This window comes from Corvus brachyrhynchos, unplaced genomic scaffold (assembly GCF_000691975.1).
Source record: "Corvus brachyrhynchos isolate BGI_N302 unplaced genomic scaffold, ASM69197v1 scaffold150, whole genome shotgun sequence".
Taxonomy (NCBI): Eukaryota; Metazoa; Chordata; class Aves; order Passeriformes; family Corvidae; genus Corvus; species Corvus brachyrhynchos.
The window spans coordinates 3,444,658-3,461,513 of NW_008236162.1; the positions used below are offsets into that span (position 1 = coordinate 3,444,658).

Here is a 16,856-nt window from a genome sequence, read left to right on the forward strand (position 1 = left end):
GACTTGTGCCTTTGGGTGGTGTGGCAGAATGCCAGACTGCTCTGTGTCCAGAACCCTGCGAGAGCACCGGGGAGGTGGCAACTGAGGCCTCCTCCTGTTCTTGCAGCCCTTCAGCCGGTGCTGGAGGCTGCTCATTTGTCCGCCCTGCTTGCTTGTGCTGTTGTCTTGCTTGTCATCAAGTGAGAACCACACCTGCTGTAGTGATGCATGAGAGAACAAGATGTTATTTATGGAGCCCCAGAGCTCTCCGGGCTTGTGACAATTGTATCAAGGCCATCTCAGAGCTGGAACATGCAGGGGCTGCCCTGGGGCAGCATGGGCAAACCTGAGCCAGCAGCCCGCGCCAGGAGGAGATGTTAGTAAGACAGCACTAGCACGTGCTGTGGTTTATGTTACTCCCCTCTGAAGTCCACCATGGCCCCCACAGGGGAGAGGCACCTCCCACCCACATAGAGATGCCAAGCCTGTGCTAAAACCAGAGCCTGATCCCAGGTCCCAGCCCAGCAGCGCCGTCACTGTCTCTCTGGGGGCTGACAGCAAACAGTATGATCACTGCTCAGCTACTGCTGGTGTGTCTGGCAGCAATGGCAGGGTGCAGAGCTGTGACCAGTGTGGCCAGACTTCCTTGTCCTTACCTTGGTCGTTGTCTCCAAAACTATCTCCTTGTGCAGCAGCTCCACCACCATTTTCACATGGCCCTCCTTGGAGGCCAGGTGCAAGGCGTTCAGCCCATTCTGGAGGAAGCAAAGGTGGGAAAGGGGAATTAGTCATCATCTGGGAATGGAGCTCTCTGGGGAGCACCCTACTCTGAGCTCCTGTGCAGACATGACTGCGGGCACTTGGCCCATGCTGGAGAAAGTCCAGGCTGGTGGGGGCAGGAGCAATTGCTTTGTCCTTGAGCTCTGCATTGATATCCAGCACACAAGCCATGGTGCCACAAACAGCTACATGCTGCCAGGAAAACTTCACACAACCGACTGCTGACTTGCTGACTAATGCTGGAGGTTTCTCCATGAGCAAAACATGCAGCCCATGTAGGCGATTTCCTACGGATGGGTGGTACCACAGCCCAGTGTTTATGTGCTTGAGGCACAGGGGCTGCTTCAGTTCTCCCTGCGCGTGGCACATCCCTCATGTCAACTCCTGTCTTTGCTCACGTGACTTTCCATGGGGTGCCCCTCCTCACAGTCAGGTTTTTCACACCTAAAGCACAGAGCTGAGCCTTGTGCACAGCCCAGAGCAAGGATGCACCACAACTGCTGTGTAAGTGCACATACAAACCTTAAACTGTAACATTTACACAGATATACGTGCAGTGAGAAGCCCTGCTTGGGACAATGATTTTATCAAGCAGCAGCCAAATTTAATTCACAGTAGTCTGTGAGCTTCCAGGTCAAAAGCTGTCTTCTCCCTGGCTTTCAGACTGCCCACCAACACCCCATCCTGCAGCCTGTGGTGGGCTTTGCTCTCCCAGAGTTCAGCTGCAGCAAAGAGTGAAGAGAAGGTGTTGGCTGTGTCACTGTCAAGCTCTACCAATTCCAGGAAGCTCCCAGAGAGCTGAAGTGACTTCACAGGAATCTCTCTGCGTGTGCCCCAATTTAGCTTGCCTTTTCCTACATGTGGAACCTGAAGAGCAGAGGACTGGCCAGTGCCCCTTTAGCATCCCTGGCTTGTCAGAAGGAGGGGTGTCAGGCCAGACAGCATCCTCAAGGCTGCAAAGACAGCTTCTGCTCCCTTATTTCTGACACCCTCCTCCACTTCCCAGATGTGAACAAAAGGGCTGGAATATTTGCCGGAAAAGAGGTTAAATACGTGCAGGCATTTTCAGATGCCACTTTTTCTCCTTGTCCCTCACTTGTCCCAGGTGGATGTGCTAGGTTTACTCACTCCTACAGAGTGTTGTTGCATGGCAGAGGGACACCTGCTCCTGCCCAAGTACTTCACCTCCCAACCATGTGTTTCACCTCCTGACTGGAAGGTCACTTCACAGAAATGCTTCATCCCCACCTAAATATTGGCAGGGGAGCAGAAAATGCCCAAGGAGGCTCAGTTCTAGCCCTCAATACTCCAGTTAAACTCAGAACTGCTTCAAGAGTGTTGTCAGACTGGAAAAAGGTTTTCCACTCTTTCTCACTCAAAGCACCAGTTGCCCAGGATCACAGCTGAAGAGTCACAGATTCTTTTGCTCAAATCTGATTACAGCACAAAGAGCAAAAATCTAAAAACCCACAGGCTTCCTCAGCACGCCAACTCCAGAGTTCTGTCAAGCCTCAAGCACAAAAGGTCTGCTTCCAAGGGGAATGAAGTGGGAGTGCTGTAACAGCCACAGAACGGTGCCACTGGAAGGAAATGCTCCCCAGCCATGTCTGGCTACACTGACTCCATCTTCTCTGCCAAGCCCAGTTTCTTAGATGAAGACATACCTATATAACCCCATACAGATAATTATTGACACCCTTACCTCCATGAGCTCACAAGCTGGATAAGTGGCCACAGACATGCAAGCTTTTTCTCAGTTACGCTCAAGTAACCAACAACTGGAGAGCAAGACCACAGATGCTCAGCTGCTCCCCTCAGCCCATAAGCCCTTTTACACAAAGGATTCATAAATAACCTTTTGAATGCTGTAAACCTGTGACAAATCATTAACCTGTGACAAATAGTTGTGCAGTAAGCACAAAAGATTGTTTCCATTGGTGGCCCATTGCTATTTCTGCTCCAGGAACAATACAGGCTGTTTTGCACACTTCCTTTGGCTTGACAGTTCATCTGACCCAAAACTGCCACATGATGTGTGTAATTTGAAAGGTGCTGTATTTTCCTCACCAAATGCTGCAAATAATTCCCAGAAATCCCAGTCACTGGCTATCAATGTGACAAATGCAGCCCTACAGAATAACACAGAGACTTTGCACTTAACCTGTCCCAAAGTAGGGCCCTGCTCTGGACTGCCCATCAGGACTGGCCACCTCAATAAAGACCATCTGCTGGGCACCCATGTGCCATCACAGTGCTGTTCCCAGCTGGTGAGAGTCCTGGCAGCAAGGTGCACTCATCCTCAGTCCTTCCAGTTCCTTGTGGATGAGATGGGACCATGCCAGAATTTGAAACAGGAAAGGTGGATGATGAAGACACTGATGCAGCAATGAAGGAGATGAAATCGGCGGGATGAAGATCAGATGGCATGTCAAGGTCTCTGAACTTGAGTAAGAATACAGGGCCTGTGGGATAGGTCTGACCACATATATCCCTCTTTATTCTATACAGGACATGTGAGGTTGGACCTTTCCCACAGGTCTGATATTCCTCAGAAGGAAACCCCAAAGTGCCATCTAACCTCAGGGAGATGGCAGGAACCAGTGCAAAGACATCACTGAGAGAAGAGCCTCATACTGCTGTAGCCACTGTCTTTCCATAAAAGTGTTAAATGCCCTCACCAGCACCAGAAATCTGGCTGGAAACAGGACTTGAAGCTGGTCAGTGGAGACAGCTGACGACAGACCATCTCTTTTGCTGAGGAAGAAGTTCAAAGCCTTCATCTTTAGCTTGTGTATGGGTCACTCTGTTGTAATTCTTTACAGAGCCCTCTCCAGAATCCCATACTCCACTGGACTAGAGCATTACAGGACCAGTGGACATAGAAATCCTCCCTCTACTTTTAGGCTTGCTGTCAGAAATGAGTGAACATCCATGGTGCACTCTGCCCTGTGGGAACCTGTCCCCAGTAACTGCACTGGCTGCCGCAGTGCACAAATCAGTAGGTCTGAACTTCACTTGGTTTGGGGACTTGATACTGAAACAGATGAGCGTGCCTTTGTGCTACCTGCTGAGTCAGCCTCCCCAGCAACACCACTGCTCCAGAAAGCAGTGACAGCACAGCCTGTCTGCTTCCCGTGCTTAGCCTAAGCCCCTTCAATCTGTCCGTACCGCACCTGCCCCAATTCAGGCTCAGCCACTTGCATTTGGCAGCTACACAGACACAAAATGTTCTGATGATGATGTGCAAACAATTCCTCAGTGCCTGCAGCTCTTTCTTGTACAAACCTGTTTCTGTTCAGGACGAGGAGGGCTCCTCTTGCCCAAACCACCACAACTGGCATTTTGCAAACATTCACTGCTTGTGATAAACTGCAGCTTCTAGGAATCCAAAAACCTCAGCACTGCAGCACTGCAGACAAGAGGAATAATCCCCAAGAGCCACTCCTGTGATGTTCCAGCCACTGTGCTACTCTTCACAGCTATCTGCTCTGCCCTCTGAGAAGCAGCTGAGCGCCTTCCAATTGTCCCATTTGCTTGTCACACTAAGGGAGCCCTCTCTGTTAGCCCACTCTGGTAGAACCTGTTAATGTCCTTTGCTATGCTCCTGCCAGTACATCCAGGCTCCCTAGATCTTTATAGCTGTTGCTGCCCTCCTGGCCTCAAAGGCAACTGCTCCAGGTCTGCCCTCTGGTCAGCCACATTTTCACATGAACTAGAGATAGTACCAGAAGCCCCGTGTGTTTCACCTACCTGGTTACAGGTGTTAATATCTACCCCATTCCTGAGGTGATCCAAGGCTTTGTCCAGATTCCCAGATCTTGCAGCTCTCAAGAAACTGGTTGCAGCATCGGCCTTGGGGACAAAAAGAAAAAGCATGAAACTCAGAGCCCCCTTGTTCTCCCCCACCACCAGCACTGGGTCAGCTCCTCGCTCAGCTGCAGAGAACATAACGACACAGACCAAGCAGAAAAGGCAGAGGCCAGGCAAGTCACAGTGGGAACTGCTGGAACAGACTGAGGTGCCTCAAATCAGACAGGAAGAAGAAGGGCTGGGACCTGGACTTAAAATGAAGAGTATCCAGATAATGGGGCAGAAGGTGTGCAGCTCATCCCATCACACTATGGGGACAGTAGGGAGGGAGCTCCTGCCACCGTGACAGCCTCCCTTGGCCCAGGAAACCCCTCTGTGTCTGGGCTGAAGGACTACACTGATGGAGCTGTAGTGAGCCTACCCTTGCCCTGCCCCAGAAGCCACTGGATAGCCACAGCGGTGAGCTCAGGTACCAGCACCAGGGACAACGGCCCCAGCTGAGCACCTCACAGCTGTGAAAGTCACAACGCTCTTTTTTGACAATGCATCCCTGGACTGCTACACCACAGCCAGCCCAGGCAAGGCACAGCAATACTTTGAGCAACACTAATTAGCAGTGTGAGGCAGCAAATGGAGACAATGGCATGGCTCACTAGAAGCTGAAGAACAGGGTGGAAATGCAGTGATGTGGGTCTGTGAGTCTGGGAACTTGGATTGGTAACTAGCACCTGGTACTTGCCTGCTCAGGCCAGCCCAAAGGACTCTCTGCAGCCAAGAGTCACGAGACATCCATGGCAGGGGTGCGGGACACACTCCTCTGTCTTCAGCTCCAAGAGAAAATCACAACCTCTCTTGTACCACTCACATCAGGACTGACCAAGGGACCTCCTGTGCTAGGAGAGCCTCTGTTCCGCCACCCCAAGCCATCCTGTAATGCCCACAGCCTGACTGCAGAGGAGCATCCAGGATTAGGAAGCTCCTGGACATGAGCTGCAAGCAACGAAGCCACAGACAAAAGCACTGGAGGCATATTAGGAAGGATGATGCACCACACAGGTTCAGGGCTCCTCTCTTCCCTTCTCTTTGCTGTCTCAGACATTTGAATTGGGACTTTGAAACAGCACAACTCGGATGCCTTCTGGTCTCCTCCATCTGCCTCCCCCAGCTCATCCTTTCTGCCTGACACTCCTACCACAGAGAAAGGCAGCCATGCCCTGGGCCTATTAGGACTCTGTTCTCTGCTGTAGAGGTAAGGCCCACAGACAGGGTGTCCTGGCCCTGCTGGGCCAGGCACAGAGCTCAGGCCAGGCTACCACCACAGTGGCAGGGTGCCCTGTCCCCTCTGGGGCAGCCCACGGACCAGAAGGACAGGTGGTGGAGGGCAGCACCACTGTGCCCCGTCACGGTGCGCAGCCTCTGCGTGCAGGGGAACACGTGCTGATCGCATGACCTCCTGCGCCAGCTGGCTCTGCTTGCTTCCACCTCAGAGGAGAGCCCCATCTATCAGGGAAGAGCCCCCAGATTCACAGTGGAGCTGTGGCTTTGGGAGGCTGCGAACACAAAGGAGACACAACACGGTGCCTCAGTGCTCTGCTCACCCAGAAGGATCAACTGCAAGAGGCAGAAGACAACACCAGCATTGTGCTTAGAAGTGCACATTCACGCTCTGAGCTCTGCGTGCTGTCTGGGGTCCAGTGAGGAAACACTGACAGCTTCAAGCAACAGGCTGAATGCAAAGAGCTTTTCCAACTCCAGACACTGATAGAAGCCTCTGCTTCTCGGGTCAGGATCGACGACAAGGCAGCAAACCCTTGGAAAATCAAAGCATAGCTCAGCCAGGCTCTGTCACCCACGGGACACACGTGGAGCTCTGAAGATTAAATGGTAAAACTCTACGAGGCCCTGCAGCAAAGGGGCTCCCAAGGTCCCAGCACACCCAGCAGCAGAGACTACAGGCAGAAAGCAAGCAAAAAAGCAAAGCAGAGGTCTCTGTGGGCATGAAGGAGAAGTGTGTTGCATACTCACAGCCACGTCTGGACCGGACCTGCCCTTTCGTGCTGCCATAGTCCGGCACTTCAGCTGAAACCTGAGCCTGGTGTCCCCTCTCTCCCTCCTTGCTTGTCTACTCCCCAGCTTTGAGAGAGCCAGTAAGTTACATTGCATTCTATCTAAAAATACAGGCTCCGTCCTCTCTCCAATGCAGACCCTGCAGGGATCGCCAACTGCTAATGGAATTTGTTCATTTTCTCTCCATTATTGTGTCAGACAGGATATTTAATACCAAGCCACCTCCGGAAAGCAAATGACTGCTGCCAAGCGCAGGGAGGGGGTCAGAGCTGCAGGTACCACCTCGGGAACAGCAGAGGAAAAGCAGCACCAGAGATATGCCCAGGAACCCAGCAACTCACAGGTAACTCCTGCCACGGAGGAGAGGGGTTGGGGTTCCCTCCTGACCCTCTGGATGCTGGGGCCCAGGCCTTGGAAAACATGCCAAGGCTGGAGTGTGTCAGAGGTGCTGCCCTTTTGTTCCCCATGCTCAGCATGTACCTTCCAGAGATGATGCACAGAGAGATGCAGGGCATCAGACACCAGCAATCAGACCACACATTCCACCAGAGAAGATGGAATAGCTTGGTTCAAATGGTAAAAGCAAATCCACAGTCATATTGTACTTCTGATGTCAGGCTGCACGATGGGACTGCCTGCCTATTGCTCAGGGCGATTCGCTCCCAGGAAATGGAAGCACGGGCTGGGTCACTGCCATCTCCCGAATTTCAGCAAAAGGGAGCACTGACAGCAAGAAATGCAGAGACCCCGTGAACACAAGCAGATGTGCACATCGAGAAGATACACACACATCCCAGTCAGCACCATCCCAACTCACCCAGAGTGAGTGCATTGCACACATTGCACAGTTAACACCACCCACTAACAAGCACAAAGCGCAGCACAGCCGTGCCCCATGCGCACACAGTCACTCGCTGTGTGCCCTAGAACACACAGCAACTGCTTCCAGATGCAGAAACTGCCTCTGCTGATTTTCCTTTATTTGGAGTTTGCAGAGTTTCTTTCCATTCTCCTTTGCCTTTCTAGCAATTTTACAGGAAGGAGATATTCTGGGGGAGAAAATAAGCTGCCTCACTTGCTGTTGTATACCTCTTGCACTCTTATGTGGCTGCTAAATCCTATATGCAGGTGTCATGCTCTACAGACTTGTGGACATCCCAAGCTGTGAAGAGTCACAAGGCTGCTGTCAGCAATTCTGCAAGAGAGAAGCCTCAGATCTGGACTTCGTGAAGTGCTCCAAGACCTTCTAAAGTCAAAAACATAGCACAGCACATCATACTGTGCTTCTACTCTCCTTCCCTTTCTTTTCCTTCAGGAAAAATCTCCCTTTGTCTTCTGACAATCTAAATTTTTCCCTTTCCCTCTGCCCTGGTTTCAGAGTAAATTTTTTCTCATGACACCCTCTCCTGGCCCTGAGGAGAGGCTTCTTCTGTTCTTTTTCCCAAGTGTCCTCCTGCTCTCACAGCATTCATGCCACTAGCCTGGAACCACATGAGCCCATTGCATTGTAGCCATGGCCAGGGCAATAAGAAAGGGGAAGTCAAACCAGAGACCCAAGGGCTGCAGTCAAAGGTTCATAAGTCTGCTGTGTCTCTGGCCGTGGTCAGTGTCCTGCTCTAATCTCTTCTGGCAGTGCCTGCTCTCACTCACACCCAGGGCGGAGCTCCCACCAGCTCCTGCTGCTCATCACTGATAACAAAAGGGAGGGTCTCAGCATTGCCTGCTCCTGCTAAAGGTGGCATCGCTTGGCAGGAGCCCACTCTGTATGAGCTGCTAAATGCTGTAAGTAGATGATTCCCAAGTGCAAATGAGTTCAGGGACTTGTGCTGATCTCACAATGTTTTCTGGGACACAAAGACAGTCAAGAAGCAATTCACCACACTATTCCAGCCTGGCACACATGCATCCTGCTGCATTGCCCTCTTTACCCTGTCTGCCCACTTGTCTCTTCAGCCACGTTGACACAGACTCATGGAGCAGCGGACAGAGGAGGTCCAGCAAGGAAACACCTGGAGGCTGGGCAGCACACAGTCACCACAACAACCAAAGAACCCCAGGACTGGCAGTGAGATGTAAGCCTGAATCCTGGCACCAAGCCATGTATTGCTATGGGCATCCTGTCTAGATGCTGTGGAAAGGTCCAACTCACATCTCAGAGGTCATCCAGTTACTTCCAGCTATTAGTGCCAGTGTCCTGGAACCTAAAGTCAGTGCTGCCAGCTGAGGACGTGTGATAAACCCTTGCCAAGGGCAACAGCCCTTGCCATTTGCATGGACATTTCCTTGCTCATGTGGACTTGTGTCCAACAGTGGACATGGTCCTCACCTTTGAGGCATTATTTCCTGCAGAAACATCAAAACCTCTCATCAGTGCAGTGGTTTACTTTTAAGAAACTGCCCAACCTAGGAATTTCTCTGGAGCCCATGCTCATTTGGACCTCTCTGCCTTGCAGATATAAAGTGCACAGGTCTGCAGGTGACAACCTCAGTTATTTCTCGTCAGATGAGAAGAATTTGTTAGTCCTCAAAACACACTAAAAGAGCTGCTAAGATTAAGAGCAGTTAAAGATAACACATGGGGTGCCCAGAGGATAATCAGGGAAGATCAAGAGATTAAACTCAAAGTGCTCAGAAACAGAAGCCACACTGTCTGTCTTACAGGAACTTTGTCTCCTATCTGTATTAAGAGAAACTGGATGCTCTCAGTGGGCTCTGCAGCAGAAACAAAACCTACTGGCAGGTTTCTGCCTTCTGAGTAGAAGGCAGCATTAAGCAGAGTACAGCATCTCCAGAGAGGCCATGGTAGCAAGGCCTCAGGCAGTCAGCCAGCAGAACACGGAGAACAGGCAGATACTGCAAACCCAGCAGAAAGAGAAAAGCAAAAGCATTGGGAAAATTCATCTGATGAAAGGATAAATCCAAATGCTTAAATTCTATTCTTTCATCATCCTCACCCCTATCCACATGATTCAAGACAGATAAATTCATATGCCCAAGTTCAATTCTCCCATCATCCTCACCTCTGCCCGCATGACTTAGCACAGGTTTGAGGATCTTAATAGGACTGCTGAGAGTCAAGGCACAAGAAGTCATCTCTGGAAGGCATCTGCCAAGTCAGTTTGTTCTCATTTCATGCACCAGCCTGAGTAAACCCTTCGTCCATGCTCCTTTCTGCTTAGCGCAGATTTTACAACAGCCCCAAAGCATGTACCACAGAGGTTGATAGCTGATACACCCAGCAGAGATCCCCAGAGCAGGATGCAAGGGGTAGCTCAACCATCTCGCAGCAGGTGAATCAGAGCATGCGGGAAGTGAAAGATCTGCTCACATTCCCAAAGGATAGAGCTGGAGAAGAACTTGGCACAACTGGCAAAGGAGAAATCCCAAAGCAGAAGAAGAAGGGAAGGAAAGTCCCTGGCAGATCTGTGGGAAGGGAAGCAACCTGTCATTTAGCCTTTTTACAGCGCTGAAGAGAGGGCAAGCTTTCGGGTGCCAGCATCAGACTGGCCTCTCCAACATGCACAATCCTCCACCATTACATAATCATGAGTAATGAGCTTTTGGAAAGCCCATTTTTGTGCACTCTTAACAGGAGAGGTAGTTCTGGACTGTCACTGGTGGTACAGGTCAGGGTCAAGGTTAACTCAGTCCCTGCTGAGCATTTTTGGACACAGATGACATCTGCGTTGCCATTTGCCTCCTTCCTTCCCCGCTCATGGGTCCCCTTTGCTGGCTGCTCCAGCTGGAACAGGTTCAGAACTGTGAGGAGGGCAGATATCACAAACAGCTTAATCTGCACAGAGCAAGGCAGCAAGGAGCTGCCTCTACACAGCAGACTGATCTTTCTGATAAGGATTCCCTGGTGGGCTACAGCCCACAGCTCTGTGAAAGCCTGCAGTGCCTGCCTGCTGCCTAATGGATTTTCTAAGTAACATGTTCGAGATCTTGTTCTGTTATTTGCAAACTATCACTTTCCCTTTGAAGTACAGTGCTGGGTCCAGCAGCAGTGAAGAGTGGAGAGTGAAACAGGGGCTGGTCGAGAGACCTGAACAGGAAAAGGAGACCAGAACATCTTTCCTTTCACACAGAGCCAAAGCGAGGCAAGAATTAACACAGCTACTGCTCCTGCCAGCTGAGGCCACGCACACCCAGGGGAAAGCTGTCACTCTCCTTTGATGTTAGCAGGAGCCTCTGCTCTCTGCATATCCTGAAAAAGAAAAGCTATTTTTACCTCGTCAAAAATATATAGACTGTGACTGAAGACAATACATGAGAGCTTTTTGCTCAGGCACTACACCTATTCTAACAACATAACATTTACAGCTGCTGAGAGAGATGCAGCAGCACAGCAACTGCTTTCCCTTACTTTCCTAATGCACTACCTTTTTTGGACCGTGACATGCTTTAGGCAGGTCTGTGCAATAAACACTGGGGAGCTGAGAGGGGTCTAGCAGGCTGCCGGTGCAAGGGGGGGAATCAGAGACATGCTCTGAGCCTGCCTGATGTCAGCCTGGGACTATGATACAGCTTCTGGGCCAGCCTTAACCTGCCCTGGGCTCTGTCAGTGCCCTCATGCTCAGGTGAGGTGCTGGAGTCCAGATCATACCATCAGGGTCTGCCCTGGTGCCCTGTGGAGAAGCTTCCTTTTCTTTCCTAGTGACGCTTATAAACTGCTCCTGATTTCTGCAGTCTGTTCTGACTCATTCCCTACCTCTGCTCCAGCAGGGCTAGTCCACACCTGCTTTGCCTGCCTGCATGAACAAAAGCGCTTAGAAGGGGGCTTTCTGCTGGGATCTGCATGCTGGGTGGTATCACAGTACAGTCCTTGTGCTGTGGCTTCCATAGATTTATTGTCTTCAGACTTAAGCCAGGCTTGCCTTGCCAGCGCTTGGGGTGCAGTCTCTGGAAGCCATGCAGGGAGGAAAGCATTGACAGAAAAGCACCAGAAGCACAGGCCTGGTAATGTATCTCTGACAGTAGATCCCCGGTGAGGACACGCGAGCAAAGCCATTGCAGCACAGCCACGTGCTCCACAGCAGAGCTAGCGCAGCACTGTGCTGAAAGAGAAACATCATCCTGTGCACCTGTCCCATGGCTCCAGAGGGGTAAAATAAGAGAGGTGATAACACAGGAATCAACATTTACTATTATAATACTGCAAAAAAACCAATACCTGGGGCACCTCCCTTTTCCCAGCAAAGCAGTGGTGAGAAGGACAAAGAAAATACAGCACCAAGGGACCTGGTTTCAATGCCAGGCACTGTCACTGGCCCCAAGGATGACCTTAGGCAAGTTACCAATGACCTAAGAAGGGCATCAAACCCTTCCTGCCAGTCTGAGGTCCATTTAGCAGCAACTGTTCAGGGAGAAGAGGCATTTTCTTTGGACTGAAGTTCATATTACCAGCCAGAATATACCTAAACTCCCTTGTGCAAACCAGCTAACCTGATTCCTCTCCTCTTTTTTTTTTTGCTCTCCAGACTAAACCCAGGCTTGCTTGGCCAGCGCTTGGGGTGCAGTCTCTGGAAGCCATGCAGGGAGGAAAGCATTGACAGAAAAGCACCAGAAGCACAGGCCTGGTAATGTATCTCTGACAGTAGATCCCCGGTGAGGACACGCGAGCAAAGCCATTGCAGCACAGCCACGTGCTCCACAGCAGAGCTAGCGCAGCACTGTGCTGAAAGAGAAACATCATCCTGTGCACCTGTCCCATGGCTCCAGAGGGGTAAAATAAGAGAGGTGATAACACAGGAATCAACATTTACTATTATAATACTGCAAAAAAACCAATACCTGGGGCACCTCCCTTTTCCCAGCAAAGCAGTGGTGAGAAGGACAAAGAAAATACAGCACCAAGGGACCTGGTTTCAATGCCAGGCACTGTCACTGGCCCCAAGGATGACCTTAGGCAAGTTACCAATGACCTAAGAAGGGCATCAAACCCTTCCTGCCAGTCTGAGGTCCATTTAGCAGCAACTGTTCAGGGAGAAGAGGCATTTTCTTTGGACTGAAGTTCATATTACCAGCCAGAATATACCTAAACTCCCTTGTGCAAACCAGCTAACCTGATTCCTCTCCTCTTTTGCTGCCCATCAAACCCCTGACCATGCCCAAGTACTCACCCTCAGGTAAGGCATGCATGTCATCGCTGCAGAAGGTCAGCTCACCCTGCACAGCCAGGTTCTGCAGCTCTGATCAACCCACTTATGCTGAATGCCGCAGCCAAACCAAGCATGAGCAGGCTGGGAGACGTTTATCAGCAGCAGGACTGCACCCTATCACCACTCACACACCTGACTGCAAGCCAGCACAACAAGAAAGCTCCTGTCTGGAGTCTGGAGATTACGGGTTGTCCCACGTCAGGACCTTGGGGAGAGTTGCCAGACTGGGCACAGTGTTTAGTCAATGTCATGCCTGAGCCACACTTCATAAACACATCTGTGAACTGTTAATGGGGAGGAGCCCATGTGCATGAACCCTGCTCTTCAAATAATACAAGGGAAGATGAAACTTCAGCAATATAAAGCAAAATGAAACAGCTCTATGGCCAGAACCACACTGTCTCTTGGTCTGTGCCACACAAAGCAGGCTGGGCTGGAGACAGTGAGCAGAAGACTTCAGGTTGTTCACAGGTCCCTGCAGACCTTGGCTGGGCACAGTCCCAAATGGAGGACACCGAGATGGAACTGAAGTGGCAAATGAGGTCTAGCAACAGCAGCTCCAGACTCTTTGTAGGGCCTAGAGCCAACTACAATACAATGAACGCGCCCCTTCCCCCCTTCTACCTGCACAGCAGACTCCTGCTCCAGCATCCCTTCAGGAGATCCTTGCTTGCAGCAAGAAGGCAAGGGGTCCACAGTGGTTGGTGCATGCCCTCTCTGAAAGATACGCAAGGGAGTCACACCAATTGTCCAAAGGAATAGAGCTCCTGGAGACCGCTCCCGTCCCACCCTTTCCTTGTGCTCCAGCTTAGGGTGACCCTGCAGAGCAATGCTCGCCTGGCTGGCAGGAGTCATCCCTCTTGCTAGTGCTTTGCCTATCCCATCTTTGTTCCAGATGCTAAACTGGGGCCAGCCTGGCAAAGGACTTGGGGTGCTGCAGGGGAGCCACACAGCTTGGTTTCTATTTCCAGCTACCATTCACCTGGCCCTTTTTGCCAGTTACAGGGTCAAGAAGGCCAAGGTGCTTCCAGCCAGGTGCTGGGGCCAAACCAGTGAATGCACAGCCATGAAGTGATCACACCTGGAAAGGCCTGGGCAATATACAGATAAATAACAGCTTGTGATATTTGCAGCTTCAGAGAGAAAGAAACTACTGCTCTGCCAGCTGTATCTCTCTAGGGGATTCCTATAAAACAGCCCAGCACACCACCAGAAAAGCTTATATGAGCTGAGAGACAGGAAAAGTAGATGAATAGAACGTGTTAGGATGGCAAAATGCTTTGCATTACATAGAAATTGAGATTTTTATACTGACCAAAGACCAAGTTTAGCATTAGAGCAAAGCAGAGTCCTTACCTCAGTCTAGGGGAAACACCTTCCCTTTGTCCAGAGTCATTCAGCACTTCCTTGGAAGTCTAGATTCCCTCTGATATTTGAAATAGAACAGACTCCACCTTCAGTTCAGGTAGAGCTCAAATTTTTGTTGCCAAAAGGATGGGCACTGCAACTGCTGGCTGGCTGGCATACTATATTTGTTCTAAAAAAAGTGTTGCTGCTCTGAACTTACTGAGTCGGTGTCTATCAGTGCCTCAGATCCTGGTTCCACTCCCCCCAGCCCCATAGCTGCATGTCATGAATGCAAACACGAGTCCACACTCTGACACAGGCCATTACCAGCCAGAGCTCATGAACCGATTCAAAGTTGCTCCCTCAGCATAATGCAAATTTTCTCCAGATCCTGCATCCATCAGGATAGTGTATACACTTGACAAAGCCCTAGCCTGTGCCCTACAATCCAGCTGGGCTTTCCTCCTAGCACACCTCAGGGAAAAGCAGTGTAACGGTGCCCATGAGATTGCCTCCCTCACCCCTCCCATTTTGAGATTCAGTTTAGCTTTGCTTTGTGCAACCTCTGGCACTGGTGACTTTCACAAACCCAGAACAGGCAAACTCAAGCATGGAACAATCCCTGGGGCAGCAAATCCTTTGGCCAATCTCAGACTGGCTCAGTCCTACAGATTTCTGGCAATCCAGTGATGCCTCATACCCTCCACAAGGATGGAGAGGGGAGAGGTAAGCCCTGTACACTGCCAGAGGGAACATGGGGCTCACCTTGGCCTCTGGCCCGGGACTCCCTTGTGCACACCCTATGCCCACAGCCACAGCAGGGCACAGGGAAGGAAGGCCTGTGACGGTGTGCGGAGTAAGAAGCAGCTGTGGTGACTGTGGAGTCTGGAATGGTGACCACATGGTGCTGTGGCAGACACAATAAAATGGAATTGTCCCAGGTCCCCACCACTGAGGCAGAACCTTTCTACCACGGTGCGGAATGAGTATAGTGCCTAAATACAATATGTCTGCGGGTCAGAGCTCCTCTGACAGAGAAATATTATCATTAGGTATGGTCCTGGCAAGTTTGGCCAAGCCAAAAGTTTCTGCTTTCCCACTAAGACCTGGAGTTTTGCCTGCAAACAGCCCTCAGAAACTTTCCCACAGCGCAGAGCTCAGGTTGCTGAGGTATCCTCTGCTGTTGGTGACATCCACATGGGCTGGCAGGTCACAGGCTGCAGCAGACCCATGGATCTTGAGGCAACTGTATGGAGTTCACAGTGCTAATATTACTATCAGTCACATATCTATAGCTCTAGAAGTAAAGGAGATTTCGGAAGCATGAGTAAAGGGGATCCTGTGAGGTGGGAGGTACCTATCTGTTTTCTCCCTTCCCTGAAGACTGGGGAGAACAGAGCACTTTGTCTTGAGTATATAACACACTAAAAACCATTTCTTTCCCAGGCTGTGAAGCTCATGCAGGCTCTACCTATAAGAAAACTGGTCTCTTTGCTCCATTAATTGCTGTCCCTTGTTAATTGTAATTTCCTGAACACTTCCCACTGGTGCCTCTAGTAGATCTCATTCACTCATTACCACCTCACCTGAGGCATCTCCAAAAGTTCCCCCATCTAACTGTAGACAGGTGAGTTGCATGTATCAGTGATGAAAACCCATACCTCAGAGCAACTTGCTTTACTAGCAGTTTGTCACTGTTACCTTGCCTGTTATATCTAACAGGAACATCTTGGCAGTTCTGGAGAAACCAACACTCTGAGCACAACCCTGCCTGAGAAATCAGAGCCCGAGATCTTGAAAAATAACAAATACAACACTAATAAATGAACAGCTTTTAATTCCAAAAGCTCTTTCCATTTTCATGAAAACACCTCAAAAGACAAAGGTCTCAGGCAGTTCCTTAACACTTACCTGTTTCCAGATGCTGAACTGAGATTGTCTGGGTTGCTCATTCTCCAAAATTTTGTTCTCTATCCTCTCCTTAGTGACATCTGAGCATATGATCATCACCGTAAAGGCCTCAGAGACAATGGAAGCTGGACTCAGTGTCATGTTGCACTCACAAAAGCTAACACAGAGTTAAACTGGGGATCTGCAAAGGGACATTATTTACACTGGAAAAAAACAGGAATATTGTCTAAAAAAGAGTAAATTCATGTTGAGGAAAGTGACCAAGAATTACAGCGAATAATACCAAATAACAACCTCTGGGCACCCCTGTGGGCTTTAGGGAATTTTTGCAAGCCAGGGTTCCAGTATTCTCTTAAGTGCTGTTCCGTGGATGCTATAATATTTATCATACCCACATGAAAACTAGTTTCTCCCTCTGCTATCCTGAGACAGCTCCTGGGATGAGGCTCAGCATCCCTGGTGACTCAGTGCCGCTGCATTCTGGGTTCGCATCTGAGATGAAAACATTGAATTCCAGCAGCAACTGCAGTCAGGGGTGAAGAGAAGCTCTGTGAGAAATTTAGAAGGCAGAGCAGAGGTCTCTGAAGAGAACTACTCCTTCAGCTACAAAGAGTTTTGTTTTTTCAAGATACAGAGTTCTGCCTCTGACCTTTGGAGAAACTCTTCAGCTGTGTGATGATGTAGCTGTGAAGGAACGCAAGGCTCCTTCCTCGGTTTTGGTATCTGCCATGTAACCAGAGAAGTGACTGCCCAGCACCAGGCACTTGCTGGATGCTGCCAGTCTGGCCTCAGCTGTTCTTC

General features: G+C 50.3%; 1 protein-coding gene across 4 annotated transcripts in view; it reads right to left on the reverse strand.

The window, feature by feature from the left end:
• ANK1 (ankyrin 1) overlaps positions 1-16,856 on the reverse strand; it is a 57,181-nt gene that overhangs the window by 24,798 nt on the left and 15,527 nt on the right. For 2 of the 4 annotated variants that reach the window (XM_017732178.1, XM_017732231.1), the window contains exons 2-4: positions 13,422-13,514; positions 4,510-4,611; positions 636-734 (exon numbers count right to left, since the gene is read on the reverse strand). In XM_017732178.1, the coding sequence (XP_017587667.1) occupies positions 636-734; positions 4,510-4,611; positions 13,422-13,514 (294 nt within the window). Of the gene's footprint in view, positions 1-635; positions 735-4,509; positions 4,612-12,758; positions 12,866-13,421; positions 13,515-16,856 lie in introns of those variants that run through there. The other 2 variants (XM_017732199.1, XM_017732189.1) reach the window with 2 other exon arrangements.